This window comes from Rhodnius prolixus, unplaced genomic scaffold (assembly GCF_049639745.1).
Source record: "Rhodnius prolixus isolate KJV_2025 unplaced genomic scaffold, Rpr scaffold_10, whole genome shotgun sequence".
NCBI classification, from domain to species: Eukaryota; Metazoa; Arthropoda; class Insecta; order Hemiptera; family Reduviidae; genus Rhodnius; species Rhodnius prolixus.
In genome coordinates this window covers 14,901,662-14,926,190 of record NW_027411615.1, presented here as the reverse complement: position 1 = coordinate 14,926,190, position 24,529 = coordinate 14,901,662, and the positions used below count along the sequence as shown (strand labels likewise).

Sequence of the window (24,529 nt, the reverse complement as noted above, 5' to 3'; positions counted from 1 at the left end):
TAATATAAATAATAGAATTTAATATTAAATACATTTATTATCTAAATTTTTCATTTCAATAACTTTTTATGGTCGAATAATCCGAATAAATAATCATTTGTGTACTCACAACTCTTCCAGGGCGTGTTTTATGTTAACAAACTCATAAATATAAAATATCTAATAAAATATTTATTATTAATCTTAATTGTAATAACAATTTTAGTAAAAAATAAAAATAAGGTCTAATAAAATCAAAATTTGCTCGTTTGAATAATAATAGTCTAAATTTTTTTAGAATCTGAATCATTGGTGCTAGGAACTTTTTTCCAGTCTCTTACGCTCTAAATACAATGTTCTCTCGTTAATGGTTGAACAGTTCATCACCGGATAATGAACTGTAAGAAACTTCTAGCAACAGAAAATATAAACATTCTGGCAGCTGGACATTCGAACCAGGGAACTCTCCACTACGCTACACTCTAAGCTAATACTGTATTTCTAGAGGAAAGATTTCTTGGATATTCATTAGTTTCTGGTGTTTTTAAGTCTGGTGTGAGGTGTATTCCTGGTGGGCCAAAAGAAGAGGAGGAACTGGAGTATTACTAAAATAGAATGGATGATGTCTTTGGGGTGGTTCTTTAGTTAACTGAATTCTCTTTGGGCTACACTCTATTTCTCTAGGAGGTTAAAAATGATCTTGTAGAATTTGTGATCAAATAACAGGATCTGAATAAGAATTAGAAAGAGAAAGAATGTTTGGTATTGTCGGAAAAGTAAGTATTCCGAGAAACAATTTGAATATTCAATTTATTGGTTCGATTTGTCATTTATCAATTATTTTACCTTAAACCAAAAATTTGAAACTTAAAAAAGTACAATTTTTGTTTTGCACTTCCGCAATAAATACGGTAATAGAAGGAAGCAAGTCCACTTCTTTGTGGAAAGGATAATAAGGAGAAGGTGCACCCCTTCACTTCTCACGGAAACACTGGTAAGTGAGGTAGCTGTTCAGTGAATTAGATAATACGTTGATGTGAGGATGACAGCAGAGTTTTGGGAGCCAGAACCATAAACAGGACTCAGAACAATGCTACCCCAACTCTAGAGAGATTTAATGGTATAAAAAAAAAGTATCTGAGTATAAAAAATGGTATGATATTAAATATGAGCTTAGCTGGATATACGATGAATAAATATTATATTAAGTTCATATATAATTCAGTTGAGCGTAAGTACATTCACCAAAACCCAGGCCGCCAATGCAAATTTAATGCGAAAGACTTAGCATCATGTCTCCTGCATTGTAACAAACCCCTTTGAGTATTTAATAATTAATAAAATTAAATAATTCAAATTAATAATTTCAAATTATTTCGCTGAGAAACAATTTGAATATTCAATTTATTGGTTCGATTTGTCATTTATCAATTATTTTACCTTAAACCAAAAATTTGAAACTTAAAAAAGTACAATTTTTGTTTTGCACTTCCGCAATAAATACGCATATTAATTAGGCATTTGCTGGCGAAATTGCAAATTATCAATTATTTAGTTGAAGTAATCACACTCTTTTTATGCACTATTACTATTAGAGGCTGACAAACAAGTTCTTAATTTACAAAATCTGGTGCAAACGATGCGTTTTACTTTACCTTACTGCATTTGACCTAATTAAAAATTCTTTAACCTAACAGTTTGTACTAAAGTGTGGATGAAACATCAAAATTGTACCATTAAATAATAATAATAATGAAATCATAAAAAACTGCTTAAATCGTTACATAAACTATATGCTTGCCCAGAAGTGCACAAAATAGAATTTACAGGGAAAAATTCTAATACAAGTTATAATACTAGCAATTATCACAAATTCAAAGAAAATTTATAAGAGTTGTTTTTGGAAAAAATCTGAAGAAAATGGAAAATTTAATAAAGTAGTATTCCGGTGGGCCGTTTTTATTTTTCATCATTTTATTTTAAAAGCTCATTTCGTGTTCGATCGTGACGGCTGAATCAGATATCTAATTTGAATTTCCACGATTTGTGTTTTGTTTTTGAGTTGTGCAGAACAAAACTCTAAGAAAGAAAAATTGATAAAAGCTATAAAAATCAATTCTGGAATTTAGAATCCAGATTTAATCCTTCATAAAAATCTACTTAAAAAACGTAGTTTCAAAAGTTAATTATAAGGGTTGATTAAACGACAAAAGGTACACAAAGCAGCAAAGTACCCAACATTTCATTTATGCTTCCGCCCGTAATTTCAGCCAATTAGAAACGTTCAAAAAAGCAAGTGTTTAATTCAAATTTTACTACCATTCAAGTAATTTTACTGCATTAAATTTTCTAAAATATTGTTTAGAATTTATTAGATGCCATAGAACCTTATTCTGGCTATTCTAGTTGTTTTAATAACCGAATTATACTTGCGATCTGCCCTTGACTCTATTCATTGATAGACAGTGAGTCTCATAGGCCTCACTCAGTTGGACAGTGATTTCCGGTAACGAGAGAACACTCTCAACTTCTCAAGTCATAAACTCTCTTAGATGCAAACATTGTCGAACCTCAATTAAAAAAAAAAAAAATTCTAGTCACATATCTGTACCAGTTTAAGCTTGAAAATGGAAATAGTTAATAAGAAAGTGAACAGGCAAGTTTTGTCTGGCAAATTAAAACTACAATATAAATAAAAAATATTGCAATAAAGTTTTCATTAAAATTGAATTTAAAAAAAATAAATAAATAGCTGAGCAATTATTTTATCACGTTGGAAAATAAATTGAGGAAGTCTTGCAATAAGATTTCAACTAATACGAGCTGCAAACAGAGAAAGCGATAGGTTTAGAGAAGCATTTTCTTAAGTGAGCCAGTTAAAGTGCTTGTTTTGTTTTATATAAAATTGGTCCAATCTTGGAACAAAATCTAAGAGATTACAAACAAAGCAAAGCCTTGCCTCTCTCAGATAAATTACTTCTTTTCGATTATATATTTTAATTAAAAAATTAATTTTTTATAGATTTTTTTTTGTTTTAAATCCTTAGTAAATAATTCACGAAAATCGGTTATTGCGACGATGATTTGAAAAGATTGCAAAACTTCCCCTTATTAGGTGTAAGAGCAGAACGTCGCTTTAATTTTGGGTAGAGGAGCCCTATCCCTTTCACCCTACCAAATTTTATCAAAAACGTGCCAATATTTACAGTTATTAGTAATAATACTAGTTATAGAGGGGGCCTCACATACTTGGGGATAACTCCTCTCCCATTTGAGGTACAGCATCGAGACCCCCAAAAGGCACATCTACATAAAATTCCGAATCGAATGACACCTCATTCATGAAAATCGGTTTGCGCGTTTAGGCGCTACGCAGTTTACAAAAAAGGTAACAACAACAACAACAAGAAGAAGAAGAACAATTTTTGAAAATGTTATTTTTGCGCATTTTTCGCATCGTTTTTCTCGAAAACTAATAAATCTATGTTATTATGAAAAAATTACAGTCATAAAGGAGGATTTGCCCTACATTATAAAGAAAATTTGGGAATTTTATCTTTTATAGAAAAAGAGAAAAAAATTGTCAAAGTTGGGTGTTTTTCAACGTTACGCTTTTTCGTGCAGTTTTTGACGATCAACCCTTATACAACTGTCCTACCGGACAGTTTTAATTTAATAAACTTTTACTTAATTTTAGCTATAAATAAAGTAGCTGGTTTTTGTAATAGGAGATATACCACTGAGAGTAATACTTTTGTTTCCGAAGGATAAAAAAAAAACAAGAACAGAAAGAGCACACTCACACGACTATTATCAAATACAGAAACAGCAGCATTCCAGTGAAATTAGGAGAAAAGTTTCACTTTTTCCAATGATTTTTACTTCTTGATTTTCAAAATAGAACAACCCAACATGTACAAACTAGCATTGGCCTCAATATTTACTATCAAACACAGAAATAGCAGTATTCCAGTGAAATTAGGAGACATATTCTGCATTTTCCAATGGTTTTAACTTCTTGTTTTTCAAAATAGATCGACCCGATATGTACAATCTAGCATTGGGCTTTGTTATTTACTATCAAACACAGAAACAGCAGCCTTCCAATGAAATGAATATTAAATATGATTTTTTGTGCATTTATATGCTGAAAAGACTAATAACAGAAATGTTTTCTTTTTTCGAAAAGTATTTTAGCTCTAGCTCAGTCTTGGAGCCAAAAGAAAGCTATACCCATAGTTAGCTCTTTTTTAGACAGAAACAGCCGACATAATTCTTCAACACAATTCTAGAAACTGCAATAAAATAATACAGCCGATTTCATAAAACATTAATTGGGCAACTGAAACACAGTTTACTCAATAAAGATGGTTTGATTGCGAAGCAATTATTTTTTTTACAAGTATAATTAAAGAAACATCGATTAATTACAGAATTTAATAGCATATATCGTATGTATAGCTAAATGTCTGGTTTATCTTAGTTTTATTTCAGCCATTACAGATGTGCTTAGATGAAATTTACTGTTATATAACTAAAATTAACCCCAAATATTTAAAGATTGTTTGTTTTTACTTTTTAAAAGAAGATGAATAAAATGCTAAATATATCTCAATTTAATAGCTTTAAGACTAAACACTCCTGGAAGTTAGTTGGTTTAACAAGTGGCGAGTGAAATGCACCATCTATTTGAGTCCTCGAGTGTACGTAATTAGATTATCTTTAACTTTTTAAGAAAACTGCATTTGTTCAGATTATTTTTCTTCTTTATTGTTGACAATTAAATGCCTGACAAAGATTTAACTTTACTTCTGCAACCTGCAGTTATAAATATTGGGCGGATTCGTCGAACCTATTTCGAGATATTATGAGTCCTTAAACCACCTCTCGTGGACCTATAATTATAGATTTAAAAAAATGCTCTTCATTCATTCACGTACACTGAGGACGATAAATTTTTTTCAATATTTTAAAAGAAGGGAAAAAGTATGCGAACTGTAATTGCCATTAAAAAGTCCTAAAAGAAATGGAATGTAGGGCATTATGTGATTGAAAAATGCAGGGTTAATGTAGACTCACTTTCTGTCAGATTCTGACTCTATGATTAAGTTCCGCTTGTGAACCAGTCATGAATTTTTATCAGACCCACAAGGTGTGTCTGTAAAAAAGGTTTATGATTACAAATATTCTATGTTTGAGTGGTTAGCCTCGAGAAACATTCTGTTCATACATGAAAGCCCGATCTTAGCCTAAATTCAAGGGAATTTAGTACAGTAAATTATTACTAACAGAAATTTTCAGTAATATAGCTACATTCTTGCGGTTGAATATTTCTGCTTTAACCCAATTTGATAGATGGACGTAAAATCCACATCAAAAAATAGACGATTAGCATACTTTAGTTTTAAATACTATTCTATTTTAATACATTTATATAATTGCCTGGTTTTATAATTCCAAATATGTATTTAATTAAATAATAGACTTTAAAACGTCATTTTTGTGATGGTGGACGTGCCAAACCTTCTACACTTTACGATTCATAAAGACGCTGCCACTTTAATATCTTCTTCGCCTTAATGTGAGGTCTCTCTCTCTATTTGATGCGGCAATAAAATATAGAAAAAGATTTTTGATGATACAGACGTTTAAAATTATATTCCTACAATATATTTTCATCTTATTAAACTTATATGCTCTGAACTTTATTGCTTAATTAAATTTATATTTATAGGAGTAAATAAAAATAAAGATTCATTTGCCATCGATTGGATATCGATATAGCCACTTGATTAAGCTGTACAATAAATGCAAAATTTTAATCTAATTGTTTTTATTTAAAGGATATTTACTTTCTCATTCGCTGAGTCAGAAAAAGTGAATTCTGGAAATGGTCTGTGCAGGTGTTTAAAAAAAAAACTCAAAAAGTTAAAAATTACAGAAAGATGCAACATTTTAGTCTCACAAGGGGAGCTGAATCAAAATTTCTCAATCGAAATGGATTTTTCACATATTTGAGATTGTCTCAAAAATATTCTTTTTTAATAAATATACAGGGTGTTCATTTTAAGACGGCTCAAAAGCATTTCATGCTTAAACGGTTGATCTGAGCCAAAAAATGGCAGAGAAAAAATTTGTTGTCCGTCACCTCTAGTTTCAGAATATGTGACTTGATTTTAGATTCCTACCCGCATACGCGGCTGACGCGCGACCAAAAGTGAGGGTTCGCAGTTGACCCCCATTTTTATATACACAGTTTTAAAGAGTATAAAAAGTTATGAAGAAAACCGGAAACCGCAATTCGATATCTTCAAATTTAAAGGTGCTAGGCCATTTCAAAATCCGATATTTATTAACCATATTTCAGTTTTTTAACTTGTTATCAAAGAGAAAGAAGAGCACGCGATAGATCATTTTTATGTATTTTTTCATCCCCTTTCTACTAAAAATATTGCCAGGTAGTAAAGCTAGCATTTTTCATAGTATCGGGAAATAAGTCGTTTTCCCAGTGATTTTTCTAAGAAAAATCAGATGTTAAGAGCTTTAGATGTTCTCCAGCATACACAAAATGGCTAAAAATTAATTTTACATCTGTTACAAACAAGAAGGTTTAATAATTCTTTGGTAATTTTGGGAGAGTTGCGTTTAATTACCAAAAAAATTGGAAACCTCCTGCCACATATTTAAGTGATCAATATCTTTCATGAAAAGGATCAAACTTATTCCTTAATTTATCAAATAATGCACTTTACTCAACTTGTGAAGCATGTACTGAGCCTTCAAACGTGCCTCCTCAGATACAGAGAGCAATTGATAACCTCCAGGCTAACCTGGCTTGCGAGCCAGAGGAGGCACGTTTGAAGGCACAGTACATGCTTCACAAGTTGAGTAAAGTGCATTATTTGATAAATTAAGGAATAAGTTTGATCCTTTTCATGAAAGATATTGATCACTTAAATATGTGGCAGGAGGTTTCCAATTTTTTTGGTAATTAAACGCAACTCTCCCAAAATTACCAAAGAAGTATTAAACCTTCTTGTTTGTAACAGATGTAAAATTAATTTTTAGCCATTTTGTGTATGCTGGAGAACATCTAAAGCTCTTAACATCTGATTTTTCTTAGAAAAATCACTGGGAAAACGACTTATTTCCCGATACTATGAAAAATGCTAGCTTTACTACCTGGCAATATTTTTAGTAGAAAGGGGATGAAAAAATACATAAAAATGATCTATCGCGTGCTCTTCTTTCTCTTTGATAACAAGTTAAAAAATTGAAATATGATTAATAAATATCAGATTTTGAAATGGCCTAGCAACTTTAATTTTAAAGATATCGAATTGCGGTTTCCGGTTTCTTACATAACTTTTTACACTCTTTAAAACTGTGTATATGAAAATGCCACGTATGCGGGCAGGAATCAAAAATCAAGTTCCATATTCTGAAACTGGAGGTGACGGACAACAAATTTTACCTCTACCATTTTTCGCTCAGAACAACCGTTTAAGCATTAAATGTCGTCTTAAAATGAACACCCTGTACATGTATTATACACAAACATATTTATATATGTTCTAAGGAAGGTAAAATCTGTCGCAAAAAATCTGCGATTGAAGAAAATGCCTCAATACTAAGTCTCACTTTATGGGTTGCAGTTGGCTAAACTGCAAAACATGCGTTTTTAGAAGTAAAATATTAAAAATACTGAACTTAAAAAAGATCAGAAATCGATCAGTGGGATGTCCAAAACATTGTACAAGACAGTTGCAGCATCTAAGTAAGATAAATATTTACTAAAATCTGATAAGTGAAACTTATAATTTAATATCAAACTATTCTCTAGCGCGGACCATAGTAACAGCTAGTACTGCTATATTTCGTGTCCACAGTTATTACAAGTTCTGTTTCATATCTAGTTTAATAAAAGAAAAAGCAAGAGTAAGGAGTAGAAGGAAGAGAATTAGAAGAAAAAGGAAAAAGCAGCTCCAAAAACCATTTCCTCCTAAAGGAGTGGGATTCCTCTACCCCAAACCTCAGCTAAACTGACTAACAAGAGATGACGTCTTACACGAGCAGGGTGAACAGAATACAGCCATTATTTCCTGCAGATAACATTAGCAGTCATCGTTTTCAAGATGAATTCTGACGCTAACCAAAGCTTATTTATAAAATTGCTACTTTAGGCAAAAAAAGATCAAGTTGCCCAATAAACGCTACCCAATCCCTGATTCATCATTCATTGTTATCCCAAATAAATTATCATTTATACGAGGAAATGGAGTATTAATTTAATTTAGAGTGTTTTATTTTCAAAAATTAATCATTACACTTTCAACTTTTTCTAAATTCATATCAGCAGTTTAATCCGTAAATAATTTTTAAATCCAAGCAAAATAATGTTTCAAATAATATAAGGTTTTGTTAAAATTCTAGATGCCTAAATATATACATATATATAAACAAATAAAATGAAAATTATTATTGTGACGAGCAACAACTCAGAATAAATAAAGGTGGTTCTGTGAGATAAAAATTGGCGAACTGTCGGACAAGTAAGTGCTAACATGGATGGCAGAGACGATGAATACATACTGATGCGGGCACTTTACTGAAACATTATCCTAATAGTTACGGCGGGACAACTTGAATTCAATTTCTTTAAGTTTCAGACAAAATTAAGAGATTTTTTAAAAACTAAAAATTATCAAGTAATGAATAATAAACAATAATCAGGATTTGAAATCGATCATTATTTTTTCTAACAAATCATGAAATAATCATTATTTTTGATCAATAAATTTAAAAAAAACAAGCCTGATTTATTAATGAAAGTGGAAATCAATTTTTGAATTTTATTGAATCCATTAAAAATAATGATTAATTTTTGATCGAAAAAATTTCACTCAAAAAATTAAAAACAGGTTGAATTAAAATAAGTTGGAATTAAATTTTTAATCGAATTAAAAAAAGTTTGAACGCTAGATGGAATCAAGACCTCGATATTCGCATCGATAGCATAAAGCTTGAATATCATAAGTCTTTTGTTTTCAGTGAAGAGTGTAGAACGTCGGTCAAGTAGTCTACAGTGAATTTTGAATCGTTTTGTTTAGTTCCTATCTTTTCAGTCCAGAGTGGCGTGGGCTCCAGGTGAGTTGCTTATCTGGATGCTACAAAATCTTTAAAAACAAAGAGCAAAAATCCATTAGGTTTAGTGGTATATCCAAATTCAGAAACTTGGATCGCCAAGTTACTGTTGGCTCCCTTAATGGAGGGGAAATCCAAATCAATAGTTTCATAATATTATCTTTAGAAAGTGAATAAGAGGGGGTAGGATACGGTAAATTGAACGCTAATAATTTTAAAAGCCGGTAACAGCACGAAACGTTCGCTGCTAGAGATTTAATTGGTTGTTATTAAAAGTGGAATTCGTAACATTCATAATGAACCCATTTCATACGGTAATATTCTTTTTAAGCCCCGTTCTTTCATTAATAATTTAAGACATTTAAAATTGGAAACAGGTAAATATTTCTTCTTTAATTCATTAGTGTTAGATCTTTTAAAGAGTTTAGGACTCTTGTCTGCTAGGTAATTTATTGAAGGATGTAAAGTTAAAAAAAGAAGTAAGCACTAATGGAAATTACTTTAAGCTTTTCTAAATAGCGAACAGACAATCTAGAGAGGAACTCAGCATGGATTCATGCATTCTGCACGTTCTAGAAACAATTTATTAAAGCAATTAATTGATTTAACCCAGGGGTCCCCAAACTTTTTACCCAGGGGCCAGTTCACTGTCCATCAGACCGTTGGAGGGCCGAACTATAAAACAAACTATTTTAAAGTAAAAAACAAAAACAAAACGGGAACAAATACAAAATTTAAAATAAAGAACAAGTAAATTTAAATCAACAAACTGCCCAGTATTTCTGTGGGAACTAAAGACCTGCTTTTGGCTAATGAGATGGTCAATGTCCGGTTTAGTTATAATACTTTGCCTTTCTTCCAACTTCTGCTGTTATGTTTTCGGAGCCTGCGTCACCGGAAGTAGTACTGTACATGAGCGACGCAGCGCTTTGCGGCACCGCCACATATAGTGCTCCTCTCACTGACCACCAATGAAAGAGATGCCCCTTCCGGAAGTGAGGCGAGGGCCGGATAAATGTCACGGGGTCGCATGTGGCCCGCGGGCCTAGTTTAGGAACCCCTGATTTAACCCATCAAAACCGAAGTTTATTAAAAATATATTTTCTATGAATTTTTTCTTAAAATCTTTCAATTATCCTTCAAATAATGTGAAAAAATATAAAATAACATACCGTTCTCGGTTAACACGCTTAATGGTTATATCTGGTTATCTGGGTACCAATATACAGGGTGGACACGGAGGAGAGGTCGAATCTTCGGGAGATGATTCAGCAGCTCAAATGCAACAAAGAATATTCTATTCACTTTGGCCGGATTCTCAATAGTGTCAAAGATATTTGTATTTTTAACTTTTTCCGTCGAGATTCGCGTTTTCTACAATAAAAACGGCCGTAATTTTTCTATTCTTTATCCTACAACAAATCTGCTTATTCCAAACGAAAGAGCATTAAATTTCTTATAAATCTGGTTAAGCAAAACGTTAACTCAAAACGTTTCTTATAAACAATGAAACAATGAAATTTTTACTTTAATGTCTAGAAAATTCGTTCTCGATGATTTTTGTTAAAATTTTCAACTGTATTTTTTCAATGATTAATGAATCAAGGTGTCATCCAATTACAGGGAAAGCTGTGCATTTATTGAGATTCAAGACCATATGGATTTGTTTGTTTTTAATAAAACAGAGAGTGGTGTAAATGCTGAAAACAAGGATGTTGCGTAACCGACTTTTCGCTGATATCAAATTATAAATTTAATCGTCTGTCAATTTTTAAAGAAGGAACAAAAAGTAAAGTAACCATTTTGGTTTTGAACAATTATTATTTAATAAAACGGAAGTAAAAAATACAGTAGCAATAAAACTATTACCAAAAATCCTATTACAAAAATTGAGCTTAGCCCTTCTCTGTTTATCCGTATAAAATAAACCAACTAGGCTACTCAAGAAACTTTATTTTCTTTAGAAACAGGAATTACACAGCATTCATCCCATGCTTAAGTATGGGATGCTTGCCTTTATCTTGCAGATTGCTATTAAATTAGAAATTCTTCCCAGAGCGCCCTTGATGCTTGAATTAATTATTACAAATGGGATAAATTCGAAACCTGAAGCGATGTTATTTTTTAAAAATATTTTGCAGAGCTTTAACTAGTTTTAAAGGATTTAAAAATAAACTAAATTAATTTCACATTTCCAATGATACTTTAATAATTAATTGTAGCATTTTATGTAACAAAATTTACTAGAGCATCTAGCTCAGAACGACGGTGCTTAGGAAATGATAAAGTTCACTTAGTTATTTACTTTAGATGATGCAAACTTTAAATGGTTATACTTTGACACGAACACTTACGCGAAACTTTAGACAACTAAGTGGTGTCTGGTCGGGGCGATGGTTAGTCTTTAGTTGGAAACTTGCTGGCAATTCTTTAAAATTATTTAAAGAGATAAACTATAATTTAGTATGTTAGATAAATATCATTGAAAATTTAGTAATAAAATCTTATTTTGAACGTTTAGACCACTGAGAGCATTTATTATTCACAAATAGATTTTTGTAATCCAATATGGCCTCTTTTTCTTTGTCTTACAATGAAAACAATTCTAACATAGATTTTTAATTTATTATAATTATCCAAGTGTACAGTATCACTAACAGTCTGACCAACCTCCACTCATAGATCTCAAAGTCTGGAAGATTTCTTCAAAACCTTAAAAAAAAATTTATAACAAACATTATTTTCAATAATTTTGATGCAGTACTGTTCTGTTCTCAAATATTGTGTAAAACCTTTAACAATTCTTCACAAAATACTGTACAAAGTGACCTGGTAAAAATGTCTGAAATTTGTACATACGAGTTGTGGCTATTAAATAACGATACTGATACTGCTACAGAAGAACTATGCATGCGCCAAATCCTAACGATCTACAGCTGTGCAGCGTAAAGCCTTCTCTTTCGATTGTAGCGTCTCACGGGTTTGTAGAGAAATCTGTCTGACCGAAATCGTCGTTTGTGTAAGAGGTGTTAGATTCGTTTTGCCGAAAACATGATACAATACATGTAGTAGAGCAACGAATTGTCGTGAAATTTCACATGGATACTTGGTAAAACCGCTACTGAAACTTATCTTTTATTAAAAGAAGTTTATGGTGATGAATGTTTATCACATGCGCGAGTTTTTGGGTGGTTCAAGCGTTTCCAAGATGGCCGCGAAGACGTCGGAGATGATGACCGTCGGAGATGATGAAGGTCGCCCTTCCACGTCCAAAACGGTTGAAAATATCGATTATAATTAATCAACATTACTACCACGTGAGGTGCTTGCTCAACTCCGTGAAAGAGTAAGGAAAAAACGACCCGATTTGTGGAAGAACAAGTCATGGGTTCTCCATCAAGACAACGCGCTGGCTCACACTGCATTGTCTGTCAAGACGTTTCTAGCCAAGTACAACATCCCAGTTTTAGGCCATCCGCCTTATTCGCCTGACCTTGCCCCATGTGACTTTTATCTGTTCCCCAAAGTCAAATCTGTATTAAAAGGAACACGATTTCAGTCCGTTGAAGCTGTGAAAGTAAAAGCGGCACGCGTCATGCAGGAGCTCAAAGAAAAAGACTTCCAGCACTGTTTCGAACAATGGTAAATTCGCATGGAGCGTTGTAGGGATAGGAGAGGGGTGTATATTGAAGGTGATAATACCTAAATATGTATAAATTTAAAATAAAATGTTTTATAGCAATAGTCTCGTTATTTAATAGCCACACCTTATATAATAAAAAAATTATAAAAATAATAAAAATAGAAAATTGTAATAGACTGATAATATTTTAAGACTAGATTAAAATGTATTATTTCAGAAATATTGGATTCATCTGAAATTTGAGGTATATCGATTTGAAGTTACATAGAAAAAGTTAAATTGAAGTTCCTGAAGATTGTGTTTCATACGCTTTGAAACTTGACTGATAACTTCGTGGAATTGTAGACCAGCCAGTTACAATTAAAAACAAAAATGTTTAAACGAATGCTGGACTATTGGACATAAATTTTTGATGATAATCTCATAAGATATTGGATAATCTCATAAAACAATTTCGTAGCTCATACTAAGAAATACTAGGTACACTATTGAAGCCCAAAACATTAGGAATTCTAGCTTAACTTTATTAACTATTGAAAATAGAGAAGGATGATTGGATCGTTTAAGAACAATGCTATATCTCCGCGGGAATAGAATTTGTAACTAACTCTTCATTTAATACCTGCCTTAAGAATAATTCCTCTTTGGGTCTAGGTTGGCAATTCGATTATCACTCCTACGCTATAAGGATTAACAGTCAGTAAAGGTTAATGAAGAAGAAATATCTAGTAGAATTGTTTGGAATATTGTTTATCCTCAGCAACAATATTAGTTGAGTTTATACGATTCTAAGCTGCATTTCTTCTCTTATTGTTCTTTACGATGTCCTCAAGGGAGGTTAATTTCTTCTGTAAAGTTTTTGGTTTTGTTTTAATCTAGAATTAACCCAGGAGAGTCGTCACGCAATATTGAACCTCTTCCGGAGCGTTTTTCTAAAGAACCGCCTTCCCTTCAGCTTTAAAGAATGATTAATAATTAAAAAAACAAAAACTAAACGACTCCGCTCTGAATTAAATTGTAATGGGACACATATTTCTAACTTACCCTATTTCCATATTTGATTTCGCTGTAGAATGTTGGTAGCTAGAACACTTTTATGTTTTTTTTTTGGGTTTGTAAGGACAGAATCTTTTAAAAAGTTAAAGATGAAATCTGTTCGCCTTTTTCACAAAGATTACCCATTTTTTTTTTTTTTTAGCCAATCAAAACACCGCAGAATCTTTACAAGAGACTGTTGCAGCGAGTAAAACACTGCAATAACATGTGGTAAGGGAAGAGTGTTTGTGTTGACGCTATATAGACTTTCCTCGGTATACTAATCAAAGATCAAATAAAGAAAAAGTAAAGTAATCGCCTATTTCTTCAGGCTGCGCTTAACGTCCAACTACCATTTACTAGGTGTCGTGGACGGAGGCGACTAGCAAACGTACTTTATTATTTCTCATTTAACCATTAAATAAAATCCAAGGCCTAAAGACCGGGAATCGAACCCAGAACCCCAATGCATATTAGCTTTGCAGATCTCGCCTCTTAACCCGCTCGGCTACCGTGGCGCCTTAATCAAAGATAATTACCTGCAGCTCGTTCAAACATGTCTTTTCGCTGTCTAATTATTCAAAAGCAGCTACGCAAAATTTCAAAGTAAAATATTATGTTTTTATTTAACACAAGTAATTGTGATGAAAATGCTCTCGAAACGCATTGCCGTGGAGGTAGAAAGATGATTCTAGTTTATTAATTTTTTTTTTCAATGATTTAAGGCGCGTCAACATCTCAGGTTATTGGCGCCCGGAGCTTTTTTTTTTTTTTAGTGCACTGCTGGCCTCCGGACAGTGTTCTTTTGTTACAGCCAACACTGTCCATCACCGGACAGTGAGAGCTGTAAGAAGCTCCTAGGAAGAGAAAATCTAAGGTTCAGCAGCTGGATTCGAACCCGGGACCATTTAAATTTGATATTTTACTAAATATTGGTAAGCGTAATTTTAAATTTTAAGATAGCAATACCTAATTATATCATAGAGAAGTAAGACGGCCCAGTTCTGTAACCCAATTTTCTGAATCCCCAAAGAACCCATTTTCTTTTTGTTGATACTAGGTGTTTGTAAAAAAAAGTATAATGTCTAGGAGTAAAGTACAATGAATAGAGGGGTTTGTGTGGCGATGGATGGGTCTGTGGGTTCGCTAAAGGTTCCCACGAAGAAAAGATGAAAGCAGGTGGCTAATTTAATTCTTTATGACCAAGAAACCTTTTGGAACTAAAGTGATATGTATTATACTTTAAAGAATAGCCTGGAAAGGCTACCTTTTTAGTACTTAACCAAAAAAAACCCCAAAGCTCACAGACTTTTGTTAAACATGTATATTAAACATTTATATATATGGACATAAGAATTAAATAACCTATCTTAATCAACTTGGAATATCTCAAAGTAAATAGAACTTAGAGAATCGAATGAATAGCTGAATGAACATAATAGATAAAAGAGGAAGTTAATTATTAGTCCTAAATGACTACCTGTCTATGCACATCTTTCTACTCTAGTCACTATGACTAGACGCCCTTTCCTGCGTTGTACTGTAATATGGGTTTTAGGGGTAACCACAATTTACCACTTCAATACCTCCTAAGTCAAACCTTCTGGAAACTTTTTGCAAGAAGTTTCTCTTAGCGTAATTACTTCCACTACGATGTGTTGATATCGTTAATTTGAGTACGAAATTCATCAAATTCAAGTAAATCTTACATCTTATTTTCCTCGTTAACTTTATCCCAAATCATTTACAGGTAACCTCAACATCTATCCACCTTTATATCCACATTCATACAGACAGAAAGCCTAAACAGACCCTTATGGGACAATGTCTTTTCACAGGACATGCGTAAGAGAAATTAATTAAGTATTAAATTTCTTTTGGGTCGAGCAACTTCAAGGTTATTATCGCTTATCTAAACATACAACTGAAACTGATAAAAAGAGTTTCAGTTATTTATTTTTTAATGATTTAAGGCGCTTCACCTTAACTTATGGGTGCAGAGTAGGTCTCAGGAGTGGTGACCACTGGGCAGGGACAGACGAAGGAGTTTATTAAAGGCTATTCGCCGAGGCTGACCGCAGAATTATAGTCGTGGGGCTATAAGGATGATTGTAGGCCTATAAACCGGCCACTGCAGGCTCAGAAAACACATGCATCGCATGGGCCAGGCAGATGATAGCCTCTGTAGGTTCTGGCAGGAGGAGGAGGAGGAAAACTGCACTGCACATGTTGTGCCAGCGTGAGGGGCTTGTTTGGCTAAGGATGTTTACTTCTCGAGGAGAAAAAACCAAGGCCTGAGAGCTTTACCCAAGAGTCGCTCTCCAGCATTAAGAGTCTGATAAAAAGGACAGGTCTGGAGGGTGAGCTTTAGAGTGAGGGGAGCCACAATAGATCCAAAGGGGTCGCAGTGGCGTAGGCCTTGAGGCCGCCTTAGTCTAGTCTAATCTAAGGCGCTTCAAAATCTAAAGATTATTGGAACCCGGGGCTTTTTACAGTGCACTACCAGCTTCCGGACAGAGAGCTGTAAGAAGCTCCTAGGAAGACGAAAATCTAAGGGGCAGCAGCTGGATTCGAACCTGGGAACTCCGCGTGGGAATCCAATACGCTAACCACATAGATAATCCCACCCTTGGATACACTTATTTATTTATTTATTATTTATTTTATTTGTAAAAAGTTAAGATATCTAATAAATTTAAATGAATAGGATAATATTAATAAATTGCACAATGCTACATGAATTTAAAATGAGGTATTATCTTAGTCGCTAAATTACAGAACAGTTTGGCCTCTGAAGCATTAATCTTAACGATTCCAACATTAACTGGTTCGCGCTTTTTCCAAGATAACGCGGTAACATTGCATTAATTAAAATATATCTAAGTTTACACTTAGTTGAGTTAAAGTTATGTAGTTTTTATTTCTTTAGAAATTTTAATGAACTCGCTGTAGTCAATAATAAATAAGACAGATACATTTACCGACATCCATTCATTTGCTAAACTTGGACGAACCACCGTAACTGGCTGACTTTAACCATTTCCTGATGGTTAATCACTTCCAGCGTAGCTCTCCGATTAAGATGTTGTTCCTCAAACAATCATGCTATCTTTAGTCTTTCCTAGTCTTTCCAGCTATCTTTCTCTCCAAACAGTTCATCTCCATGATTTAGCTGGTCTATTTCTGAGCCACAGCCCCATTATCTACTGCTGTTAATTCTTTGCAGGGCCATTTCAATGCTTTGTAGAACTTCTTCTTTTTTGTTTTTTGCTGTGGAATTTCTTAATTAGTAAATAATATTTCTGTCTTTTTCTCAGCTTTACCTGATGTTACTGAGAGAATAGCGATGGTATTTTCAGAGCATTCAACTGGCTCTGTTCAATTTCCATCCAAAATCTTCAGCACCAGAGTTTGTCGTCTTTTCCTCACGTAACAACTAAACTCTTAGTCAGAATTTGCTTTCCGAGCTCTTCGTTTCGAAATATTGAGGTTCTGTATACTGGTTTATTTATTTATTTGTTTTTGTTTCTTAAAGAACCGACACTTTAAAAGTTATGCATCTGATTGCTTTAATGTGACTCAAAATTTTGTCCAGAATACAAACAGACGCTTCCTACAACTGAAAAGACTACTCGACAACAGATCAAAACTCACTCTGGGAAACAAAAGACTTATTTATTGTAAGTATATTAAAGCCAGTCAGGGCTTATGGCGTCGAACTGTGGGGTTCTACCAAACGCTCAAGCCTCCAAATTATCCAAGTAAACGCTCCTTTCTACGTCACCAATCAAGCCATTCACACAGACAAACATTCCTTTCGTCACACAAGTTGCTAAAACACGATACAGAAAATTCCATCTTAACACTCAATCTCATCACAATCCACTCATACAACATCTATCTTCCAGAACATTTCCAGACAACAATTTTAGACGTCTTAAAAGACAGTGGCCTCGCGATATCCACTCTTGTCTTGAAGAGAGTCAATAGAAAGTAAAATTTTATTGAAGTGCTACCGCTGGATAACTTCTCCACTCTGAGAATTAACTATATGTATGTTGTTTATTGTTATGATTATTGCTTATAACGCAATAAAATGCGTTGATTTTAACTAAATAAACGATCAAAAACATTTTTGTCATTTTTATTCAAAGAAGTCTCTAAAACATTTAAAAATTGAAGCACGATTTGATGGAATTAAAGGTAGAAATTACACGAGTAGGTTTCAAAAAAGTATACAATTGAAATTAGGCCGATTTTTCCCAGAACGAAAATATTTCATTATTTTAGAAAATAAACTTATTTATTGTTTCAATCTTTACCTAAGCCAGGGGTCAGCAACCTATTTTAAGTAGAGAGCCATTTCTCCTTAAATAATTTTAATAAATCTTACCAAGAGCCGCAAGGATAATAGTGTAAAAAGCTGTAGTAGATCATTTGTATTCACAAATTATTATTTTGTGATATTCAATAACATTTAAATGTTTTATATATTATTTTTACAAGTTGCATAGTAAATAAACAAATAAATAATAACTAAACCTGTATTTGAATGAAAATGGCGGCAGTCTTTTATGATTACGTACTGTATTTTAATATAATTCTATTCAATTTCAAACCTATCTCCTTTAAAATTCTTTTTGAAAAAATATCTTTACTTAAATAAATGAAATTTTCATAAAATTGAAATATACAATTTATTTTGGACAGGCTGAAGTGCCACAAAATTTTGATAAAAGAGCCGCATGCGACTCGCGAGCCGGGGGTTGCCGACCCCCTGACCTAAGCCAATCGTTATCCTTCGAAAACTCACAACTTCTCCATATTATGCCTCCAGTATAACCCAATGTAATGATCTATCTACATTCCTTTCCTGTCAGAGTAAATTCCATCATAATCACAATCCTCTTTTACAATAGATTTCAAGCCCAAACTCCCAATACTCTCTTTAAACGACTTAAGCACTGCTGGCCACGTGATCAACTTCACTAATTCCAACGTCCTGAAGAGATACCACTGGTTATCGTCTTCAAAAAACATTCATGTTACTTCTGGTTCACAATTGCTAGTTGTATATTTTACAGAGGCAAATAAATAAAGACATGGATACGGTCACCTTTATAAAAAAAAGAAAAAGAAAATATTTAAAAAAAAAACATTAATAAAGATAAAAATGGTCAAATGAAAGGCTTACCTGTCGACAGATATGGCCATTAACGTGAACACACTGGCACATATTGATAGTACAGCCACAAATTGGCTAATCTTGCAGTAAAGTGTACCAAATGGCCAATCACTATTCACCATGTAGGTATAATTGAATGTAACATTTAGACTAGATACCATAGCATCAGCAATGGCTAGATTCACTAGGAAATAATTAGTTACCGTGCGCATTCTCTTGTGCGCTAAAACTATCCATATCACAATGAGATTGCCTCCGGTAGCCACAATCACCATGCCGCCAAACAAGAACGTCCATATTAGTTGTCTCCACCAGGGCAATATAAACTGATTTCCATCTTCGTCATCATATGTTTCATTAACCGTAATGTTCTGTGTTAACTCATTCCATCCTAGAGTGCTATTTTCAGTGTAAGCCATTGTTTATTACCTTCCCAGTAATGTTATCACAGCTTATATACTATCACCTGTACATCATTTCCATCATAACTATTTCACTTCACCTCTCACATAATCATCTTTCTATTTTACACTGGATCTTGGTTTTGCTCTATTTTTTACTGAATGTCTCTTACGGCTTCCACTATCTGCCACTCGAGCATGTCAACCTGAAACAAAACCCACTTCTGTTAATACCATAATATGGGCACATTGGAAGGGACTGGCTGAAGTAGCTAAACCCTTCAAAGTTTAGACAAATTAATAATTTTTTTTTTTTTTAAAAGAGAAGACCAACGTCCAAAACTTTCACTTAATAACAAACGACTGATTTACAATTCTATACGAAAACCTGCCTGGATTGAACTGTAGGGTTCAACGAAACGCTCCAAACTTCAATCTTCAACGAATTCAATCTCTGCAGTCAAAAATTCTCCGCGCTATCGTTAACGCTCCATTTTACGTTACAAATCTAACGCTCCACACAGACCTGGAAATTCCGTTTGTAGGTCCAGATTGCACGAACTCACTATACGTACCAAAAAAAAACCGGAATTATTTTTTAAAAGCTATTTATTTACAAATTTTTTACAGAACAACCTTATCCCCTTCAAAATACTCTCCATTACAACTAATACATTTGTCCCACCGGTGCTTCCACTGTTCGAAACATTTTTTGTAGTCATCTTTAGAAATGGCTGACAGCTCCTTCTTCGTTTTTTTCTTGACCTCTTCAATGTTGTCAAATCGGTGACCTTTCATGCCCTTTTTCATGCGTGGAAATAAGAAAAAGTCGCACAGAGCCAGGTCAGGCGAGTAAGGTGCGTGGGGCAGCGGAACCATGCCATTTTTAGCCAAAAACTGTGTAACAGAGATGGCTGTGTGTGCAGGTGCATTGTCGTGGTGGAAGAACCAGTCTCCTGTTTGCCACAAATCGGGTCTTTTTTGGCGAACACTATTGCGCAATCTTTTCAAAACTTCCAAATACAAGGTTTGATTGACGGTCTGACCTGGGGGGACAAACTCTGAATGGACTACGCCTTTGGCATCAAAAAAGCAAATCAGCATTGTTTTGATGTTTGACTTGACTTGACGACATTTTTTTGGTCGGGGTGAAGATGACGTCTTCCATTGGCTCGACTGTTGCTTTGTTTCTGGGTCATAACCATAGCACCATGACTCATCACCAGTAATGACCTTTGACAGAAAGTCTGGATCAGTTTCAAGCTGTTGTTTCAAAGCACGACATGTTTCAACTCGATGTTCTTTTTGATTGTCAGTCAGAACTCGAGGAACAAACTTGGCAGCAACCCTTTTCATCCCCAAATCTTCCGTTAAAATTCGCTGAACCGAGCTCCAAGATAACCCACTACTCTCTGACAGTTGATCAATTGTCTGTCGACGATCTGTGAACACCAGCTCTCGAATTTTTTCAACATTTTCGTCGATTCGGGCAGTTGATGGACGTCCAGAACGAGGTTTGTCATCAATCGACATGTCGCCATTTTTAAACCGAGTAAACCACTCGTATACTTGAGTTTTTCCCATAGCGTCATCTTTGTAAGCTGTTTTCAACATTAAAACACTTTCAGCAGCATTTTTGCCGAGTAGAAAACAAAATTTCAGAGCTGCACGTTGTTCACTTAAACTTGCCATCATAAAAAACGAAAAAAGAACAAAACGGCGCTGGTAAAAACAATCACTGCAGATGAACAGAACAAGCCAGGCAGACAACACAGGCAGGACTGAACTGGCAAGGAATTGCGCTATACACGTCTAGCGGCAGAAATGCGTACTACATAAGCTCCATGCGCGGCAACGCAATTCCGGTTATTTTTGGGTACCCCCTCGTAAAAGTTTTCATCAGAACTTGCACTCTCATTTCAATCCTCTTGTCCCGCCATTTATTATCTCATCACCTTACAGATCATCCTTCCAGAAGATTAGAACGCCAGTGGCCTCGCGATTTTTCTCTCATCTGAAGAGAGTAGCTAATCCTGGAGACGACTTAGGGAGTGTTATCACTGGATAACTTCTCCTTCTACTTATAGTGTATCTAGCGCTGGTGTAACTCAACCAATAAATTAAAAAAAAAAAAAAAAACTGCTGGATTCTGAAGAGTACTGAGCTGCTGAAATTGTCAGTTCTGTTGTCCCATGAATTCAAAAAAATAGTTTTTCAAAAAAAAAAAAATTTTGTACGTTACGCGTGGGTCACGTATGTACATAAAAATCGGTGAAAGACCAAATGTTTTGATAGAAAAACAAACTTCCTTATTGTTCCAATCTTTACCTAAGCCGATCCTTATCCTCCAGTATAACCCAATATAATGATCTATCTGTTCCTTTCCTGTCAGGGTAAATTCCACCGTCATCACAATCCGCTTGTTTACAGATTTTAAGCCCAACTTCCCAATACTCCCTTTAAATGATGTTGATGTAATAAATAAGATTGTATAACGTCAATCACATAATTAAGTTTATTATTGGAATTATTTTCTTTTCTCATTTAGAATCTACTGTTCATTTTAAGTTCGTTTATTTATCTATGCTGTTACTTAACCTCTCTTAATTTGTATATGTATCATAATTTGTTTTAATGATAAAATATGAATTATAAACGCATCAAAAACATTTTTATTCAACGCACACTATTACAGTGTATTTGTATGAATCATAAATATGGATATTTAGCAAATATTTTCCGAAATATTTGGTGTATGTCCGCATACACCAAACGACTAAAAACATCTCAACTCGGGACATAAGTGTGAATGGTCGTATGAATGTTCTGTAAATAATTATGTAAGTATGTAAATAAGTTTTTATCTTAGATTAGGTTATTAATGTGACGTGAGGAATATCAAGTACTCCATCACAAATCGTGATTAGTATACGAGATTAGTATACAGGTATTTTAGCTGGATTTAGTGATTGTATTTATTTGGATGAATGTATTTATATGCATGAGTGTTTTTTATTAGAATGAGCGTTTTAGTTTGGAATGAATTAGTATAGTGTCATTTCAGCAACATTCAGGGCCTTTAAAAATAAAACAAAATAAAATCTCAACATTCACCGAATGAATCTTGAAATTCTCCAATTTCGGTCTTTTACAGTAACTATAATGTGTATTCATCCAGCTTAACGCAAAAACTAGAAGCTCATCTCTTTATGCCACCATAAAATAGATAAATAATGATTTGAGGTATAAAAATAGATTTTTATATCCTACGCTATTCTACTATACACTAAATTGGTGAAATTTAAATTAATAATTCAGTGACTTTTACTTCAAAAAACCTATTTGAAAATTGATTTATTCTTAGCTGTTTTAGTAAACATGAATTCTGGTAATTCTGTTACATGGAATCGCTTTTAAAATGTAATAATTATTCATGACCATCATGCTTATCATTGCATAACATTAATAATTGAACACTTTTAGCAATTGCAAACGCTTAATTAAAATCCAAATAAAATCTATCAAAAAACGCCTCATAACGCCTTAGAATATATATAGATTTTAAAGGACTTAATACGGATTATACGTATCAGGATTATAAAAAATATATTGTTTTCCAATTGTGTAAGCCCATGTAAACCTGTGTCGAGTTGTTGACTTTACAGCAAGCAAGAATATTGATAAAAGTGTAAAAGCAAAGTAAGTAGTAATAACCCTAACAAGCTGTATAAACACAGATAAAGGTTTCAGGTTGACCAATACACATTATCGAAAACCAACATTTAACTAAAACGAAACGATTCATCAGAGATATAAATGTTCAAATAGTTACTAAGGTGGTTGGGCGGATAGTGATAATTTGCTAACGAGAGCGTTTTATAAACTGTAGCGTTTTTCAGAGATATGTATCTTCATTAAATAGAAACAAAAAGATGGACACAAATAAATGTAACCGACCATACATCCCACAGAAAATAACATATTAGTATAACACTTTGTTCTCTTATAGGGTAAAGTAGGGTGAGATGACCACCATTTTATTTGGAGGGGGCCTGCAAATTTTTGGTAAGGGCTAGGCTTACTTTATTATTATTTTTGGAAACCTCACACGCTCACAAACATAAGATAAGGTAAAAATTTCAGGAAAAATGTTAAGGGAAAATTTGTTTTTCTTACAAAAGAAAAAAAAAAGTAGCAATTGGCCATCTATCCCCACTGGGTTGGGTGAGTTGTCCAATGCAACTTGGGAGAGATGGCCACATATTGTAAATGAAATTGCAATAGTAAAACGTAAAAATAACAGAAAAAAATGAATGGTTACTTAATATTTACTTATTATTCTTCTTTCTAAATGCGCTTTTACTACAATTTTGGCAAGCGTATTCAAAAGATGAGCAATTTTCGTGGAACCATTTCCGGCATATTATGCATTCCACCCGATCTTTTTTTTCTGGTCTTGTTGTAGCTTTCCCCATATCCTGTACATTCAGTTTCATCGATTTCTAAAATGGCATCACTTTCCTCTTCAAATTCGATTCCTGTTTCGTCCTCTTCATCGGAACTTGGGCAAGGTGAGCGTTTTCTTTTTTGGACAATCCTTTCTTTCAGAATTGTCTCTTTGGGAATAGTATTTCTTGTTGGTTTGGATTTCTTTGCTACTCTGTTATTCACAACAACTACGTTTTACTCAGTTACGAGCTATAGTTTGTATGTGAGTCGATCCTTACATTGAGAAGATATTGAGAGTTGAAATTTTTATGGGTCATGGCTTGCTGTGATATAGAGCCACCTATAACTCCCTATGTAAACAGCAGGTTTTTAGTATTAAACTTTGTTATCTTAAACACTACGTTTTACTCAGTTACGAGCTATAGTTTGTATGTCAGTCGATCCTTACATTGAGAAGATATTGAGAGTTGAATTTTTTTTGGGTCATGGCTTGCTGTGATATCGAGCCTCCTATATCTCCCTATGTAAACAGCATGTTATTAGTATTAAACTTTGTTATCTTAAACACTACGTTTTACTCAGTTACGAGCTATAGTTTGTATGTGAGTCGATCCTTACATAGAGAAGATATTGAGAGTTGAAATTTTTTTGGGTCATGGCTTGCTGTGATATCGAGCCTTCTATATCTCCCTA

General features: G+C 33.6%; 1 protein-coding gene across 5 annotated transcripts in view; it reads right to left on the bottom strand.

Annotated features, from left to right (window-relative positions):
* LOC141457119 (tachykinin-like peptides receptor 99D) overlaps positions 1-24,529 on the bottom strand; it is a 470,553-nt gene that overhangs the window by 116,144 nt on the left and 329,880 nt on the right. For all 5 annotated transcript variants that reach the window (XR_012460203.1, XM_074133658.1, XM_074133659.1 and 2 more), the window contains one exon: positions 18,996-19,593. Coding sequence is in view for 4 of the 5 variants with exons in the window: in XM_074133658.1 (XP_073989759.1) it covers positions 18,996-19,405 (410 nt within the window). In the remaining variant the exon portion in view is untranslated. The remainder of the gene's footprint in view (positions 1-18,995; positions 19,594-24,529) is intronic.